The 17,636-nt window shown below is 46.5% G+C and overlaps 1 protein-coding gene across 2 annotated transcripts in view; it reads right to left on the bottom strand.

Moving 5' to 3' along the window:
* Nucleotides 1–17,636, bottom strand: part of LOC134680068 (band 4.1-like protein 4) — a 64,088-nt gene that overhangs the window by 36,488 nt on the left and 9,964 nt on the right. For both annotated transcript variants that reach the window (XM_063539077.1, XM_063539079.1), the window contains exon 2: nucleotides 3,203–3,311. In XM_063539077.1, coding sequence (XP_063395147.1) covers nucleotides 3,203–3,289 — 87 coding nt within the window. In that variant the 5' untranslated portion in view covers nucleotides 3,290–3,311. The remainder of the gene's footprint in view (nucleotides 1–3,202; nucleotides 3,312–17,636) is intronic.

Here is a 17,636-nt window from a genome sequence, read left to right as displayed (position 1 = left end):
AAGTTCTAAAACCAAACCATTTTTCAGAACCTTACATTATAGAAGATAATCGTTATGACAATTGATCGTTAGGGCATGTGCCCATTAGGACAAACCAGTTAGGGATTCAGAATGACACCCGAATTTTAGTGCTCAAACTTATAAATGTTGCCCTCAGATTAGCGTTAACTTGGGGTCGGCATGTGATCGGAATAACCTAGTTCTTGGGCGGCGCCGGCCGCGGCTGAGAGCGATCGTCTGCCGCGGCTGTAATCTTCGGTAATAAACGTAATAAAAGCATAAGCGCAACCAATTACAATACGTTCCGCTATCCCTCAACTTCGACGATCGCCTATAGGTAATCAATGAAGCTCCACTGTTTTAGTAAATTTTAAATTATTAACTCTTTATACTTATTGTGTATAGATATTAGTTTTATCTTATTTTGTTAAACATTTAAAAATATAGTTTTTCCTGTTTGATAAGTGAAATAACTGTAAGTAGATCTTCTTTCTCGCGTTATACCGGCATTTTGCCACAGCTCATGGGAGTCTGGGGTTCGCTTGACAACTAATCCCAAGTATTGACGTAGGCACTAGTTTTTACGAAAGCGACTGCCATTTAAGCTTCCAACCCAGAGAGGAAACTAAGTTTTATTTGGATTATTTCAGTTTCGTCAGGATGTTTTCCTTCACCGAAAAGCAACTAGTAAATATCAAATGGTATTTCGTACATAAGTTCCAAAAAACTCATTGGTACGAGCAGAGGTTTGAACCCGCGACCTACGGATTGTAAGTCGCACGCTCTTACTGGTAGGTAAGCCACCAGCTGTGCTTCGAGATAATAACTTATGTAACATAATTAACATAAATCAATTTAAACTATTTAAAGAAGTTTGAGCTGAAATCAAATCCACAAACTTACTAGCCGAGGGTTGTGAATAACAAATCTCGATATTTTATTGGATATTGGATGTGTGAAAAGAGAAAAGTTTTTGTTAGATCCGTTTAAGACAAATGTCCCTTTGTAGATGGAAAACTGAGGGAAGAAAGGCGATTTATCTAAAATACCCATACAATTTAGGATAAAATGTCGCATTCTCGTCGCTTTCACTTTACCCAAATTGGATGAGTTGGCCTCAATATATTTTCTGGGGAATTTGTTTGATGTGTAAGTTGAGGATCCATGCATGCCAAACAAAAGCATTTCTAGGACAAATTCCGTCCTTGTTTACGGTTATGACAGAGTAACTGGTCGGTATTCGTTCGAAGTCTGTGGCTCTATATTTCCAAGTTTGTCTGAGTTTTGGAGATAATAGACATTGTGTGTGAGGTCGACAGAGGCGGCCATTATTCCTCGGCGGACGGGGGTGTTTTCGGAGCCATAACTTATCTCGGCTTTGGAAAAAGTTTTATCAAAGTTTCCAACGTGGAAGTGGAAAGTGTAACGGGAGCTTTCGATATGGGACGCCATTCAACAAGTAGAAGGAATAATCGCTATTGGGGCGCGATGATGAGCCAGCTGGGAGAGTATAATTGGCCGATAGTGAGGCTTGCAGCGGCAGGCGCGCGGCGGGACACAACCACTCTCACATTCACTACGCAGCGACAATGCCAGCCAAATAGAATTTAATATTCATAGAGTCGACGTACGATTCAGTGAATTCATCGTCCGCACCTTGGACCCGAGCTTCGCATATAAAAGACCTTCCTCGAGCCCCTGGGTGTACTTCAAATAATTCGTCTCGGAATAGCTGCTGCACTTCAAAAGTAAGGGAAGGGAATCCGAGAAAAAATTCACGCTTTGTTTCATACAAGGGAAATTGAAAATACCGCCAGTGTCCGCCGGGACGAGGTGGCAAAGGTTGAATTTCGAAATAATCCCCGGCCAATTTCGACGTTCCTACTAGGAAGCTAGGAACGGTAATCGAAGTCATCACAGAGAAGGGTGAACTTGTTTTCAATTGTAACGGAACACTAGAATTATCGCCCGAGCTTAATGGTTTGGCTTTGTAGGAAGGAAACAATAACTAGGTGCCTAAATATCTTCACTGAATGTAATTTCGTAGCAGTTCGATTTAATAGGATAGGGTAGGAATGAAGTAAAAACGAGTTACTAAGCGGTCCATAAAATATACCTATTGAATTAAAACGAATCCGTTATAAAAACAAAATTAATATTTTGACATTTAATGGTCTCTTAGGGGTTCCAGCCCGGTTCCGATTTTAATTTCTTGCCAAGTCACTGTCACTCCAAATGTTGATACGTGATAGGTCGAATCAAAACCATAACAGTTGATTCAGAACCAGAAATTAAAATCAGATTCGGGCTTGGCACTAGTCGCTAGGTCCCGGGTTCGAATCTTGGAAACCTATAATTATTTGTGTGTTTATCACAAATATTTGTTCCTGAGTTCTGGATGTTTTCTATGTGTATAACTATTTATTTATATCAGCTAACTGTGATACCTACCTTATACCTACTAGATTGAATTGTGTAAGATCTATCAAACTAAAATAATATACCGCGTACATCACATTTCTTTAGCTTCTCCAATGTGACCTTATCGAGTCTGGAGTATCTGGACTATTTTAATGTCTAGAAGGCGCGGCGGTTAACAATAGTATTTAATTTCAACTTAGTACTTATATGTTAGTATGACCTTACTGAATGCCCTCCAATGTAACCTAGGCAGGGAGGCTTATTATAATTGTAATAACGGGTTATACATTTCATCTGGATTTGTATATGGATATATGATATATAATCTAACAGCTGTCAACAGTGACTAAGTAATTGTGCATTTAGACAGTATTAGTGATACATTGATGAGTTTTGTAACATTTGGAAACGGAACATTCACCTTGCATATATGTTTGGCACACAGACTTAGACATAGGAATTGGGTGTTTTTACAGTATGTCTATGATTACTTTATTTTTAATACCACGTTGGTGGCAAACAAGTATACGGCTGATGGTAAGCAGTCACCGTAGCCTATGGACGCCTGACACGCCTATGGACGTGTTATGCGCGTTGCCGACCCTTTAAAAACCTGTAAGTACACTCCTGTTTTGAAAAACCTCATACTGTATCCCCTCGACAAAAGCTCGGCAGTATTATACGTGGGCCACACTGAAAGTTTCTGGATTCTGATATATGAGACGACTTATTTTTTCTAAGTGGCCAGTCCAGGAATTTTCAGTATGCCCTAAGTACCGACCTGTATTTCGTGGAGTAGTTCTCGCTCATCCAGCAGCACGACGCGGCAGGCCAGCGTGCGCGGCGCGGGGCACAGGCAGTCCATCATCGTGCTGCGTGCGCCTGGCGCCCTGCAACGAAATACACGTTAGCAACATGCTTACCATACATACATACACTACAATCCGGATGGACCCTCTCACAGTTCGAAAAATTATTACATGTTCAAATACGTGGCTGCATGGCATGAATCAAGATAAAGCTAAGATACAGTTAAGGTGTATGAATGTTATGATTATGAAATCCTAGTAACATTCGAACGCGTTACAAAAATGTATTTACAGTACATATGGTCCTATTTTTCCGCACTAGTGCGTAAACTTTTCGTGCGATGTCAAAAGTTTAAACGGCCATATGTACTGTAAAACGTTGTACGATACACGTGCGAATAGATATAATTCGCAACTCGTGTCGATTTAAAACACTCCCTTCGGTCGTGTTTTAATTTATCGCTACTCGTTTCGAATTTTCTCTTTTACGCACTTGTATCGTAAATAACTATTATACCTCCCCTGATTTGATTGGGTACTTACGAGTAGGTACTTAATTTTGCTCGCTTGAGTGTTAGAAAATGTGAACGTTGTTCAATAAGCACACTTTTAACTTTAAAATCTGTTTAATTAAGCAGCTAATACTTGTTTTAGCGCTACTCTGTTGCCTGTGGCACTAATATTTTTGTATGGCCAGATAAATAGTCCAAGGTTATGAGGGTTATTAAGAATGGGTATAAATTATCTGGTTGTGGGCTTGATAGATAGATTTGCTATCTATCTAAATCAACACAAATATAATAAAGTCCCATATTAACATCCCATTAGTTGCAGTGAACCCGGGTTATAATTCAATGAATTCATTAGGTGCTTTGTTCGAGAGTACGTTTCAAGCATAAAGCCAACCTATTTACGAGATAACATGAAACTGCATATTTTGGATTTGTGTTTTGCGCTTTCGGGCATATTAAAACCCTTGCAGGTAGCCTAATACAAATCCCAGTATTCTAACCGTAAAGCCAGAAGTTGTTTGCAGTCAATTACGGAGTTATTTGAATTTGCAGTCAGACTCAATAGTAAAATCACCAAAGGGTTGGTCGAAACCAAATATATACTCGTTAAAAGTTAGTCGGGGAGAGCGAGCGCACAGGGAGGGTGTGTTTTAACAATTTTGTTTTAATTAGTAGCAGCGCCCTCCCTAATAGGCGTATTCGATTCGGCGGGACTTTTTGTGATCTCGAAAAGGTTTTTCGTACGATAAAGTAACAGTAAGGACCACGTTCGTAATGCCTGTTTGGAAAAGGAAAAATAGGAATAGGAACGTGAAATAACATATTTGAATCTGAAATGAATGTTTACCATTGGGGATATTAAGCGCGATATTGTACGTGACGTTCGAATGGTCAATGAAATAGATGAGGTACCTAATTAATTAGGTAATTGATTTAAACCTGTATTTGTATAAACAGTAATACCTACCTTAATACATAACCATAAAATGAATCTTGCGTTATTTATGGGTAAGTAGACACGCAATTAATTAAGATTTTACGTGATGAGCCGATGCGGTATTATTTACGGAGCTCAACTCGACTAAGATTTATTAGAACTCCCATTTCAATTTCAAGTTGTTAAACAATTAGCTGCCACAAACATTTAGATTTATTACTTGTGAGTTTGTTTATTAATACATTTTATATTAATCAGTCAGTTTTCAGATTTGTTTGTCTAAAAAAAAACATTTTGTTACCTAACAAAATCAAAAGTAAAAATCAATTAATGCTGCCTGTTAGGATTTATAGCTATAGTTGTAAATGATTGACAATTGACATACGAGTAGACACAAGTTACCTAAACCAAATATATAACGGCGTAGTTTGACATTGTGAGGCATTGTTTGGTAGGTACCATAAATAATTGTGTATCATAATGTTACCCACATCACATTTCAATGACATGACCTTGTAATAATGCATCATACTTATTCTATTAGTAGTTGTATCTCTCAGATTTTGGATATTTATTATACATAACTTTTTCTCTTTTACAACAAATGTCCCGTAGACGTAACAAATAAATCCCTGACGCTAAACATCGCGCAAAAGAAAAACCAAACATTAACGCAACACGTTTAGCTCATCGCAAAACTTCCAACAACTAGACAAGCCAAGAACTTGGAGGCAGCAAACAACGGAACAGAGACGGCAATACGAGCCATTAATCCGAACGAGCCCGACAGAGATTAGTGCCCCCTGACCCCACCCCACACGTGGAAAACATTTTCCCGCCATTGTCTGGGCGGAAGCAAAAAGAGGAGTCGCGATTGACATCGTGGCGCTGCAACGCGGCGCGGGTCGAGCGAGTCCCGCGCGCGATCTGGAGCGGCATTCAGATTTTTTAAATCTGTTATTTATTATGTACTGGCTACAGTGGCTACCCGCCCCAGCTTCGCACGGGTTAACCAATACACGTAAACCTTCCTCAAGAATCACTCTATTGAAACAAAGTAATGTTATATTTAACTCCTTTTTTTGATTTAGAAGAAAGAAATTGTTGAAAAAATCCACCTGGAATTTTAAAATAACTTCGTAAAATGGATTTATTAGTGCATAAAAATAATATATAAATGAAAAAAAAAAACATAATTAAATAACTAACCTACCAAACCTAAAAACTAAATCTAAAAATAAATAAAACTAAACTTAAAATAAATAATTACAAAATATCCCCCTGCGGAATGGTGCCGTAGATACTTCGTAAAATAAATACATATAAGTTATTCGTTATTCATGAACTTTTTTCTTGTTTCTTCCTGTAAATCCACAGATGTCACTTTAATGTACATATAGTGTCATTAAACTTGTCAGATAATGAGGCTGTGGTATTTATTTTCATCTTAAGCAGATAACGCGGCAGATTTACTGGTGGGATTCTCGTCTATCTTAGCGTGTCCCCTCGCTCCCGAGCAGTTCTTCCCATCGCCTTCCGAGGCTATAGACACACCATATCTAATCTTCGATAATGCAGAGTCGTTAGGGATCTCTAGACCACACTTACATTGGTCTGTTAAAGCAAGTAACTACTTACTCAGTAAGTAACGAGAATAACAAACCCTACGTTTTTCTTTTTCCCCTTTGTTCGAGAATCACGCGCAATACAGAGATACCGCATTAGGCCCGTTAATATAGAAACGGCAATATTCTCACTGCGTACCCACGATAACATCGTTACGCAGTCGTCAATTCATCACTCCGTTCTCATGAGTGCCTTTTCTCATGTGCACAAACGAGATTACCGACAATGAACAGCAGTTTGCTTGTTGTGAGCTTTTTCTGGTTCACTGTTGCAATAACTGCTGCGTTTATTAAGACGTTTTTACAATGTTTACTGTACATAGGTAAACTAGGTATGCCTTAATAAATCAACCAAGTGCGAGTTTAACACCTAACGATGTACCTACAAAGTCTAACTAAACTTTAACAGTGCGTCTAAAAATAACAAAAACACATCATCTAGCCAGATACAGAATTAGATTAACTGCCGTATTCGAACTTCAAGATATTCACAAGAGACGACACGTGCTAGATCCATTCTAGATACGTTATTAGTTTAGATATCAACTAGTTCTCTTGTGCAGCGCAATTCGCAAGGCAACCAATATCACTTTTACATTAGATAGAGTAAGATATCTATTAAATGTGAATTGGATATCTAAGTATCCTGCGTTCAAGAGTAGGAAATAGTTCCAGAATCGAGCAAATGTCAAATTTTACAGGTTAGATCTTTAACATATCGTTATCGTATCTTGGTGATGTCTAAAAGATATTTAATAGATGTCTTTGTCAAAATCCGAATCGGGCCCATAGATAAATAAAATAGTTAAGAATATTCTTGAAGGCAACGAATTTCTTTTATTTTCATTGTATTCATCAGTTCACCGTCACGTAACAGCGAGTCATAGTTAACCTCGTTAGGTGTTATTACATTAACGTAAGTCGTCGACAGCTTGCTGCACTTATCTGAGATCTTGGGGTCGCGTTATTTTTTCTTTCCCACAAGCGATCACGGTCACATAACAACCATTTTGTGTTATCGTGGAATAAAGGGCCTGCATTTGGTCCTGTAATTAGAACCACAATCTAATATAGCGCCACATCGCACTTTTGAACACCAACTGCTCGTAAATCGAATAAGAAACGGGTAAGCTGATAATATTCCAATCATAAGTCACTTTAAATACTATTCCTGCAAAATTATGCTCTTAAGAACAGTTCTACAACGCCTAAAGTTACTACCTTTCCTTATATTCTTTGTTTGGGGACTTATACATATAATGTTAATTCTGTGTATTAATTACATTTTTCTTTAAATTTAGTCTTGAATAGTAACTGCGGATGTGGAAAGTTGAGTTTGCATGGATTAAGTATTATGCCCAAACAGATTACGAGTAAGAACCAAAAGATTATTTTAAATCTAAGTATACTATCTTAACGATATTTGAGAAAAGTGTAAACGCTACGCTAGTACGTGAGTGCATGTTCGTAGCGTAGGTATAAGTATAGGCACGAAAAAGCCAATATGGCCAATTATCGAAGCGTTAGCGACGCCGCAGGGGCCAGCTTTATGGGGCGCTAGGTCGGGTAACCTCCACGAGGGTCTGGGCCATTCCAATGCCTGTTGATCCTCGCGGATCCGCAGTCAAGGGAATGGCTTATGGCTGGTGCGCCCTGGGGGCAGCGATAAGTGATCTCCTACGGGGTTTGCTTACCGGTGCTGCTAATAACCTGACACCCGGGAACATCCCGGGGGGGGGGGGGTGCTCTTGGCGTGTCTCTATGATCTCCTAGGCTATACCGGACAGGGCTACCCATACCGGGCAGGCGAAGGGTGAGGGACACTACCAGGAGCAAGGAGGGATAAAGGAGAGGAGGATTAAGAGGGGGGAGTTTCGAAAGGAACTCTGAGGGAAGCATTAGCCAGCTTCCCTTGAATCCCGTAACCTGGTGCTTTCTTCAAAGACCACCACCCTATGGCGTGATGGTGGTACGTTGGGAGTACTGGGACCGGAGGGCTTGCCTTAATTGGCCGGCCCGCGAGAAGGAAAACTCTATAAAACCCGACAGTGAAGTCGTAAAAACCTGTGCATACCTGGCGACCTGCACAGTACATAGCTGGCGCATATTACGGAATGGGCGTTACCCGATGCGTCAAACCTTTCGTCCCATACTCGTGGGAACTATATGGCAGACAAATTAAAAAACAAAAACAAAACTCGGACGGAAAACACAATCGACAATGGCAATGAAACGGACTTTGTTAATCTGGCGGTGGAGGTGGGCACCCCGACGGTGCGCACCGATGCCAACGACAATGGCGAGGATAAACTGATGCCGACAAGCTCGGGGAATAATCCCCAGAAAGAAACGACGCTACGACTCACTCGGCAAACGGCCCGGGAAATCAACGCGGCGACTAAGGGCGTTGGAGACAGCCTCCCTGTTTCCCAGATTTTGCCCGGTGAGGTGCAAGTGACGTCCCGACAGGCGGGAAAAGCGCCTCAAGGACGCAGGGGGCTCAAGGCGGGGGCTAAAAGGGTGCACCCCGACGAAGGGGAACCGGAACCCGATAATGAGCCGCCGAAAATTAGCTCGGCTCGGAGGGGGAGGAAGGTCGGCGGTGTAGGGCCCGGCGCTCCTCGCCTTAAACTAAAGATCCCGGCTCGTAGGAAAAAGGCCGCTGGGACCTACGCTGGGTTGTCGGCCGCCCGCGAAAATCTGCGGAACAGCGTGGGCCGGGATCCTGAGGAGGAAGATGAGGAGCCAATGGTCGGTGACTACTGGAGCGAGGGTCGGGCATCCCCGTTGGGGGATAAGGACCCCATTGAGGCGGCACGCCGAGCTGCTCAGACAGTATTGGAGCAGACAGCGAAGTCTACCGATATCGGGGGGTGCGTGAGGGGCGCCATCAACGACGCTTGCAGCGTTATTAAGGCCGCCATGGAACAGCTGCAGGCACGGCACGAAAGCGAGGAGATCCGCTCCCTCAGAGCGGATAATAAAAGGATGCGGGAGGAACTCGCCAACATGCGATTGGAGACTAAAGCGCTCCGGAAAGCCTTCTCCGAGAGGGGAATGGCGGCCCCTCAGGCACCCCCCGCGGACCATAATGGGTCAGGGGACCTCCTAAGGGCCGAGGTGGAGACGCTTCTCGACTCCTTCAGGGAGAAGCTAGAGAAGAAGCTGTTTGCCTCCATCGGAGGGATGGTGAACACCAGGCTACAGGAGGTCCAGAGGCGCCTCCCTCCAGAGCCGATCCTCCGCCCGCCGTTAGCGGCAGACAGAAAAAGGGCAGAGGGCCCTAATAATGCGCCTACCGCCCCGGAGCAGCACAGCCCGCAACTGAGGGAGAACAGGGGGCCATTGGGTGGCAGTGGCAGACAGGCCGCTGCGACGGGGGCGACACTCATGCCCCCTGCGAGACCTGCGCCTGCTCCGCGGACCAAGAAGACGACGGCAGCCGTCCGGCCGGTGCCTGCACCTCCCACACAGACACCCCCCACGCAGGGGGAATGGACGCAGGTGGTGAAGCGGGGAAAGAAAAAGAAGGCCACCCCTCCTGCCGCTTCGACGACTAAAGCTAATAAGCCGGCGGTCCCGGCAGCCAAAAAGCTGGCGGTCCCGAAAACCGCAGCCGTAGTGGTGGCTCTTAAGCCGGAGGCGAAGGAGTCGTACGCCTCCGTAATGCTGAGAGCCACTCAAGCCTTTCGGCTAGAGGAGATAGGCCTCGAGCACGTTAATGTGCGGAAGACGGCGGACGGGGCCCGCATCCTGGAAGTGGCGGGGGAAGACAATGGCCGCACCGCCGATGCTCTGAAGGTGCGCCTGGAGGCAGCCATAGGAGACGCGGCCCGAGTCTATAGACCGGTTAAAATGGCGCGTCTTCGAGTCTCCGGCCTCGACGAGGCTGCCACACCGGAAGCAGTGGCGAGGGCAATTGCGGCCAAAGGGGGTTGTTCGAATGCGGATGTCCGGGTCGGGGACATCCGCATTGGCTACAGCGGTACTGGTTCGGCCCTTGTACAGTGCCCTATAGAGGCGGCGAGCGCCGCCGCGTCGATGGGTAGGATGACAATAGGGTGGTCGTCAGCCCGAATTAAAGCACTTGAACCTGGGGTGCTCAGGTGCTTTAAGTGCCTGGGCATCGGACACACTAGGGCCACGTGCCCCTCCCCGGTAGAAAGAGGTGATCTGTGCTTCCGCTGCAGCAAGCCGGGGCACCGAGGGGCGGACTGTCAAGCAGAGGCCTTCTGCGCAGTCTGCCACCAGGCGAAATTGCCAGCGAGGCACAGAATGGGCGGTTTCTCCTGTAACCCCCCTAAGGTCAGGGGAGTGGAAGCCCGCAGTGGGAACCGTGGGGCTCTGGAAAATGCCACCCCGGCCATTGACCCAAGCCCCCTTCCGACGGAACAGATGTTTGAGGGACAGCCCATGGACCAGTAATGCAAGTACACCCGCAACAAGGTCCATGGGAAGTGTTGCAGTGCAACATCAACCACTGCGTTCCCGCACAGGATCTGCTCATGCAGAACATGGCGGAGTGGGGTGTTGCACTGGCTGCGGTGGCAGAGCCATACGCTGTCCCTCCTCGGCCCAACTGGGTAGGGTCTAGAGACGGCCGGGTGGCATTGGTGGCCCCGGTGCCGGGGGAGGTCCTCATAGGCATAGAGAGAGGGGAGGGATTCGTGGCGGCTAAATGGGGAGGACTCATAGTAGTCGGGGTATACTTCTCCCCCAACCTGCCGCTGAATGCCTTCCAGCGCTTCCTGGGGGACCTGGAAGGGGTGGTGAGAAGGGCCGGCCAGGCGCCCATCCTGGTGTTGGGAGACTTCAATGCCAAGAGCCGAGCATGGGGGTCCCCAAACACCGAACCCAGAGGGGCTGAGGTTGAGGATTGGGCGGCGGCGGCGGGCTTGGTCCTCCTCAACCGCGGCAACACGCAGACGTGCGTCCGCTGGAATGGGGGGTCTATAGTTGACCTATCCTTCGCGACCCCTGACCTGGCAGCGCGCGTTGCCGAGTGGCGAGTTTTGGAGGACGAAGAGACCCTCTCAGATCATTTATATATCCGCATGAGGGTCTCCCCACTGCAGAGGGCCGCGCCGACCAGCCCTAACGGCCGACGTGCCGGGAGAAGGGGGTTCCCAAGATGGTCGTTGGCCCGCCTCGACAGAGAAATGGCGGAAGAGGCCGCCATCATCGAGGCGTGGAACGCTCCCCAGGCGGACCCAAGAGGAGTCGAGGAGAGGGCCGTCCACTTCAGAAGGTCCCTGGAGACGGTTTGTGACGCTTCCATGCCCCAGGCCCGGCCTGCCCGGGGCAAAAAACAAGTCTATTGGTGGACCCCGGAGATCGCCGCCCTCCGCACGGCCTCCAACAATGCCCGGCGGGCCTACACGCGGTGCAGAAGGAGGAGGCACACCGCTGAGGAGGAGGAGCTCCTCCGCACCGCATGGGCAGAGAAGAAGCGGGCCCTCCAGCAGGCCATTAAGAAGGCGAAGAACGAGGGGTGGGAGGAGTTCTTGGCAACCCTCAATAGGGACCCATGGGGCCGCCCTTACAGAATGGTGCGCAACAAAATGCAGAGCGCCCCACCCATGGAATCCATGGACCCAGAACTCCTCCGGAGAGTGGTTGAGGGCCTGTTTCCGGAGGCACCGCACTTTGTCCCACCGGCGATGGCCCCCCCAATAGTGGACCCAGTGGAACCTCTCGTCGTCGTCCCCATCACCGACGACGAGATAGAGTGGGCAATGGACCGGCTCAGGGGCTCGCGCAAAGCGCCGGGACCGGACGGAGTGCCAGGAAAAGTGCTTTTCCTGGCACTCAAGCACCTCGGGAACCGTCTCAAATCCCTCCTGGACGACTGCCTCAAGGAGGGGCGCTTCCCGGGATGCTGGAAGGAGGGGCGATTGTGCCTACTGAGGAAGGAGGGGCGCCCACCAGACTCGCCTGCTGGCTACCGTCCCATCGTGCTGCTGGATGAGGTCGGGAAGCTTTTCGAGCGAATCCTGGCCTCCCGTATACAGCAGCACCTAGTGGAAACAGGTCCGAACTTGCATGACAGCCAGTTCGGGTTCCGTAGGGGGCGGTCCACTATAGACGCGGTGGGCGCGTTGAGGGATTTCGGGCTACTTGCGGCAGGCCAGGGGGAGGGAGTGGTGGCGGTGTCATTGGACATCGCTAACGCGTTCGGGTCCCTTCCCTATACGGTCATAGGGGAGGCACTCCGCTACCATGGAGTGCCTCACTATCTGAGGCGCGTAATAGAGCAATACCTGACGGGGCGGGTAGTGCTCTATGAGCAGAGGGGTGTCCGGGGCGCGAGGGCCATGGTGTGTGGGGTCCCACAGGGGTCTGTCCTGGGTCCCCTCCTGTGGAACCTCGGTTACGACTGGGTGATCCGGGGGTCGCAGCTTCCACGCATGGTCACCATATGTTATGCAGACGATACACTGGTGGCCGTGCGGGGAAAGGAGCTGGAAGAGGTGCTCAGGAGGGCAGCGGTGGCGACCGAGCTCACGGTGCACCGCATAGGACTCCTGGGGCTTAGGGTCGCACTGCCGAAGACCGAGGCCATGGTCCTCGGGCGAACGAGGGCGTGGGGGCAGCTGCCGGAAGGCACTGCAGTGAGGGTGGGGGGCGAAGCTGTCCAGGTCAGGGCCCACATCAAGTACTTGGGCCTTGTCCTGGACAGAAGATGGACATTCGAGGAGCACTTTGCGAGACAGGCTCCTCGTCTCATAGGTGCTGCCTCGGCTCTGGGCCGCCTACTGCCTAATCTGGGGGGGCCGAATGCCCCATGTAGGCGGCTATATGCGGGGATCGTCCGGAGCATGGCGCTCTACGGAGCGCCAATTTGGGCCGGACGACTGACGGGACGCGCGAGGGCATTGCTCCGTCGGCCACAGAGGGTGGTGGCCCAGAGGATGGTGAGGGCCTACCGCACCACCTCTCACGCAGCAGCATGCCTCCTTGCCGGCACCCCGCCTTGGGAGCTGGAAGCGGGGGTGCTGGCGGACAGGTACCGGCTGAGGGCGGAAGCCAGGGGGCGTGGGGAGCTCCCAGGCGCGGAGGAGGTTGAGAGGGTGATGCGGGGAGCCGCGGAGCGCCTGCGAGAGAGGTGGCGGGAGGCCTTGGAGGATAGCCACTATGGAACCCGAACCATAGGGGCTATTCTCCCGGTAATGGACGAGTGGGTGGATCGGGGCATGGGGGCCCTGACCTTTAGGGTGACGCAGGTGGTGTCCGGACACGGCTGTTTCGGACACTACCTGCACAAAATACAGAGGGAGCCGGGGCCTCAGTGCCACGAATGTGGCGCGGCGGATGATACGGCTCAGCACACTCTGGAAGAGTGTAATCGCTGGGCCGTGGAAAGAGCTTCCCTCAGGGCAGCGACGGGGGTGGCGGATCTCTCGCTACACAGCATAATAGCGGCGATGCTGGGTAGCGAGAGGAAATGGGAAGCGGTGGCCTCCTTCTGTGAAGAAGTAATGTCGCAGAAGGAGGAGGCGGAGAGGGAGCGAGAAGCGGCGGCTGACGCGCTTCCTCTCCGACGCAGGCGGCAGGGTCGAAGGCGAGGAGCGTATGCTCGCCTCGAGCCCTAGTGGGGCCAGTGGGTACCGAACCCGCATCGCATCGGCCCCACACACGTCGTAGGGGTGGGGATCAAGCGTTTCTGGTCCCCCCCTGCATTGTGAGGGTGCCCTGGCGACAAGCCGGGGCTGCCGGAGGGCGCTGTGGTGGAATGACCTCGATCCCAGTGCGCCCTCACGAACGGCAAAGAGGGTGAAACGCCGGAGTGGGTTTAAAGGGCCAAATTCTCCCTCCCTCTCGCTAAGAGAGGGATAAGGAGCGGCGAGTCCCACACACTGTGCGTAAATGCATTCCCACTCCGTCAAAAAAAAAAAAAAAAAAAAAAAAAAAAAAAAAAAAAAAAAAAAAAAAAAAAAAAAAAAAAAAAAAAAAAAAAAAAAGGGGGGCCAGCTTTATACGCTTTTGTTTCCGCGGTGTTGTGACCATTTTATATACATATAAATTGTCAGTAATTGTCGTTTTGCAACATATGCAGCGAGAGAAGAGTGACTATAAAAAGATACGGCGATGCGTATGTGCTGGCTGGCAGTATTGTGATTATCACGCCACTAAATAAAAGTTTGATGTAGTTAGAGTTTCCAATAATGGATATCACAATTTTTTGAAATAGGTTTGTTATCAAAGGTACAAACCGATCTACATAGAATTTTATATTGGGCTTTAGCTGAGGCCTCAGGTTAAATTTAACTATGAGTTCGCCTAACTGTACACCGCTTTGACAAACAAAATGTTGAAGTGTCATTTCACTAAATCATTGCAAGTGAAATGCAGAGTCAATTGGGTCCTACTTAATAAGTAATTTTTTTTATACGAGCGAGTCAGGTCAAAGAAAATAAAATTTTCTACGAACTAAAGCTCCCGATCCTGATATAAAGTACCTAAACTATAAAAAACCTTTTTCCCGCTTCCCCTTTTTTGCATGTAAAATGAAATGCAATAAAACTGTACTAAGTCAGTTAGTAACTCGTTTTTTAACCGACTTCCATTTCATAGAAGGAGGAGGTTCTGTATTCGGTTGTGGCTATTTTTTTTTTTTTTCTATGTACGTTCACCGATTACTCCGACATCCGTAGTCCGATTTGAGTAATTCTTTTTTTGTTTGAAAGGAGCTACCTCCGAGTTGGTCCCATTTTAATTTGGTTCTGTTCTGATGATGGGATCCATGAGGAATTGAGGGAACTCCTCAATTTTTAAAGGCACATGCATGGTGATTTGGGTGTTTTCTTAAGCAACTCGAGCATTTTCTCCCGAAAACCACCACTTTGATGAAGTAGACCTGATGATGATGATTGTTTTGATGATAATGATGATGATTTTTTTAAATGTAGTATGTTCAGCAATTACTCCGGCACCTGTGATCCGATTTGAGTAATTCTTTTTTTGTTTGGAAGGAGTTACCTCCACGGTGTTTCCGTATTATTTTTGGTTCTGGTCTGATGATGGAATCCATGAGGAATTGAGGGAACTCCTCAATTTTTAAAGGCACATGCATGGTGATTTGGGTGTTTTCTTAAGCAACTCGAGCTTTTTCTCCCGAAAACCACAACTTTGATGAAGTAGACCTGATGATGATGATTGTTTTGATGATAATGATGATGATTTTTTAAATGTAGTATGTTCAGCAATTACTCCGGCACCTGTGATCCGATTTGAGTAATTCTTTTTTTGTTTGGAAGGAGAACCTCCAAGGTGTTTCCGTATTATTTTTGGTTCTGGTCTGATGATGGAATCCATGAGGAATTGAGGGAACTCCTCAGTTTTTAAAGGCACGTGTAAAGTGATTTCGGTGTTTTCTAAAGTAACTCGAGCATTTGCTTCCGAAAACCGCCAATTTGATGTAGTGCAAGTGTAGCCAAGTGTAGCCTTACCACGAGTTTGACATTGACATATTCGCTAAGTTAGCGACGCTAACGTCTTCGTAACTTACTATTTATGCATCTCGCTCGCACTAATATGCCAGTACGAGCGAGATGCAAAGAAAGTAAGTTACACACACGCTAGCGAATAAATCAATGTCAAACTCTTGGTAAGCTGGTAAGGCTACTGATCGGGGGTTAGGGTTAGGAGTTAAGGCAAAGCGAAGTTAAGGGAATGGCGGTTGAAGGGCTGCTGGTTCAGGGTCGAGGGGTTCATGGATCAGGGGTTGATGCGCTGTGAGGTAGAGTGATCGGGGAGTTGAGGGATTGGGTCAGCGGCGGGGCGGAGGATGGATTTAGTGTAGTGACAGGAATTATAATTTCCCAGACGGACTCGAAAAAATTCCTGATTAAGTACATATTTATTAAAGTAGGTACACGAATTTAGTGTTAATCATGATGTTGTTTTTCATTCATGCGTCGCGCACTTAACAATGCGTTAAAAACTAAAAATGGAAAAATAAAAACTTTTTACAAAAAAAAGAAAACCGACTTCAAAAAGGATGAAATAAAATATTATCCTTTTTAAGTCTATGCGTTACCAACTGATATGTTTGAAGTCGGTGCCAAGCCAAGTAGTAACAATACCCGTCAAAAATAATCAGCTTTAAACCCCATTAGAACTGTACTAATGAGTATTATAAATGTGTAAGTAATTCTGTCTGCCTCTTTGTCGCCTTTTCATGGCTAAACAACTGAACCGCTTTAGGTGAAATTTGGCAAGAACGTAAATTCCTTGATTTGTTTTATATTTTGAAATGTAGTCCTCTGAATAAGGGACGGGAAATAACTCAGTCCCAATCCCACGCTTGCGTGCCGACAAACATGGTACGGACTGTACCAAGAAGGTTTGATCGTGTGTTCTTAGGTACAGTCGACGTCAAAGATATGTTTACACTTTTGCACCGTACTCCTTTGTAATATGTAATATAAGACGAAAAGTGTAAACATATTTTTAACGACGACTGTACCTACAGAAAGTACGTTCATTGTCGTCGTGTAAGGCAATCCAACGTAAATCATTATAGAATCGCACCAAAATCAATGCTTCAAAAGTTGGCTTGGCACCGACTTCAAACATATCAGTTGGTAACGCATAGACTTAAAAAGGATAATATTTTATTTCATCCTTTTTGAAGTCGGTTTTCTTTTTTTTGTAAAAAGTTTTTATAAAATGATGTGTACCTTTTTTAATATATCAATTCTTCTTACAACATAGAAAAATTGTTATTACCAAAAATAAATTGCATTTAAGAGAAAGCAACAAAGTAACTTCGAAAAAACCAACCAAATAACATCGACACGTTTTTATGATATCATTCTAGCAATCCCCAATTTTTCACAACCTAATTTCCGTTTATTACCCAAAAAATACCCTTTAAATTACGAGCGCTCTAAAACTTTTACTCCTGTTCTATGTATATCTAACGTCAGACCTCCCTCAATTTGGGAAGGCGTTTGCAGCCCGATAATAACTGCCCGATCCGGACTTTAAGATATGGCAATTAACAAATCTAGAAACGGTATGGATTAGATGCGTCAGTGTCAAAAGTGACATTTTTGTTTGAAGAAACGTCTCATTTGACACTGACATATCGATATCCATATCGTTTCTAGATCTATTAATTGACGCATCTGAAAGTTCGAATCGGGCCGCAACTCTTTATTATGGTTAAAATATAAACAGTCTTGTTGCGGCCATTGCTTACATACACATCGTTCACTCGTCAAGTATAAGTGTAACCTCGAGATTTGTAACAGGTATGGGTAATCAGAGATTGTAACTACACTGGTTGACTTGAGGTTAGTGGTTGCTATGCATTTTAAACACCAAC

The sequence above is a fragment of the Cydia fagiglandana genome, chromosome 3, assembly GCF_963556715.1.
Source record: "Cydia fagiglandana chromosome 3, ilCydFagi1.1, whole genome shotgun sequence".
In the NCBI taxonomy this organism is placed as follows: Eukaryota; Metazoa; Arthropoda; class Insecta; order Lepidoptera; family Tortricidae; genus Cydia; species Cydia fagiglandana.
The sequence above is the reverse complement of the archived record's forward strand: the minus strand, read 5'-3'. Positions and strand labels throughout refer to the sequence as shown.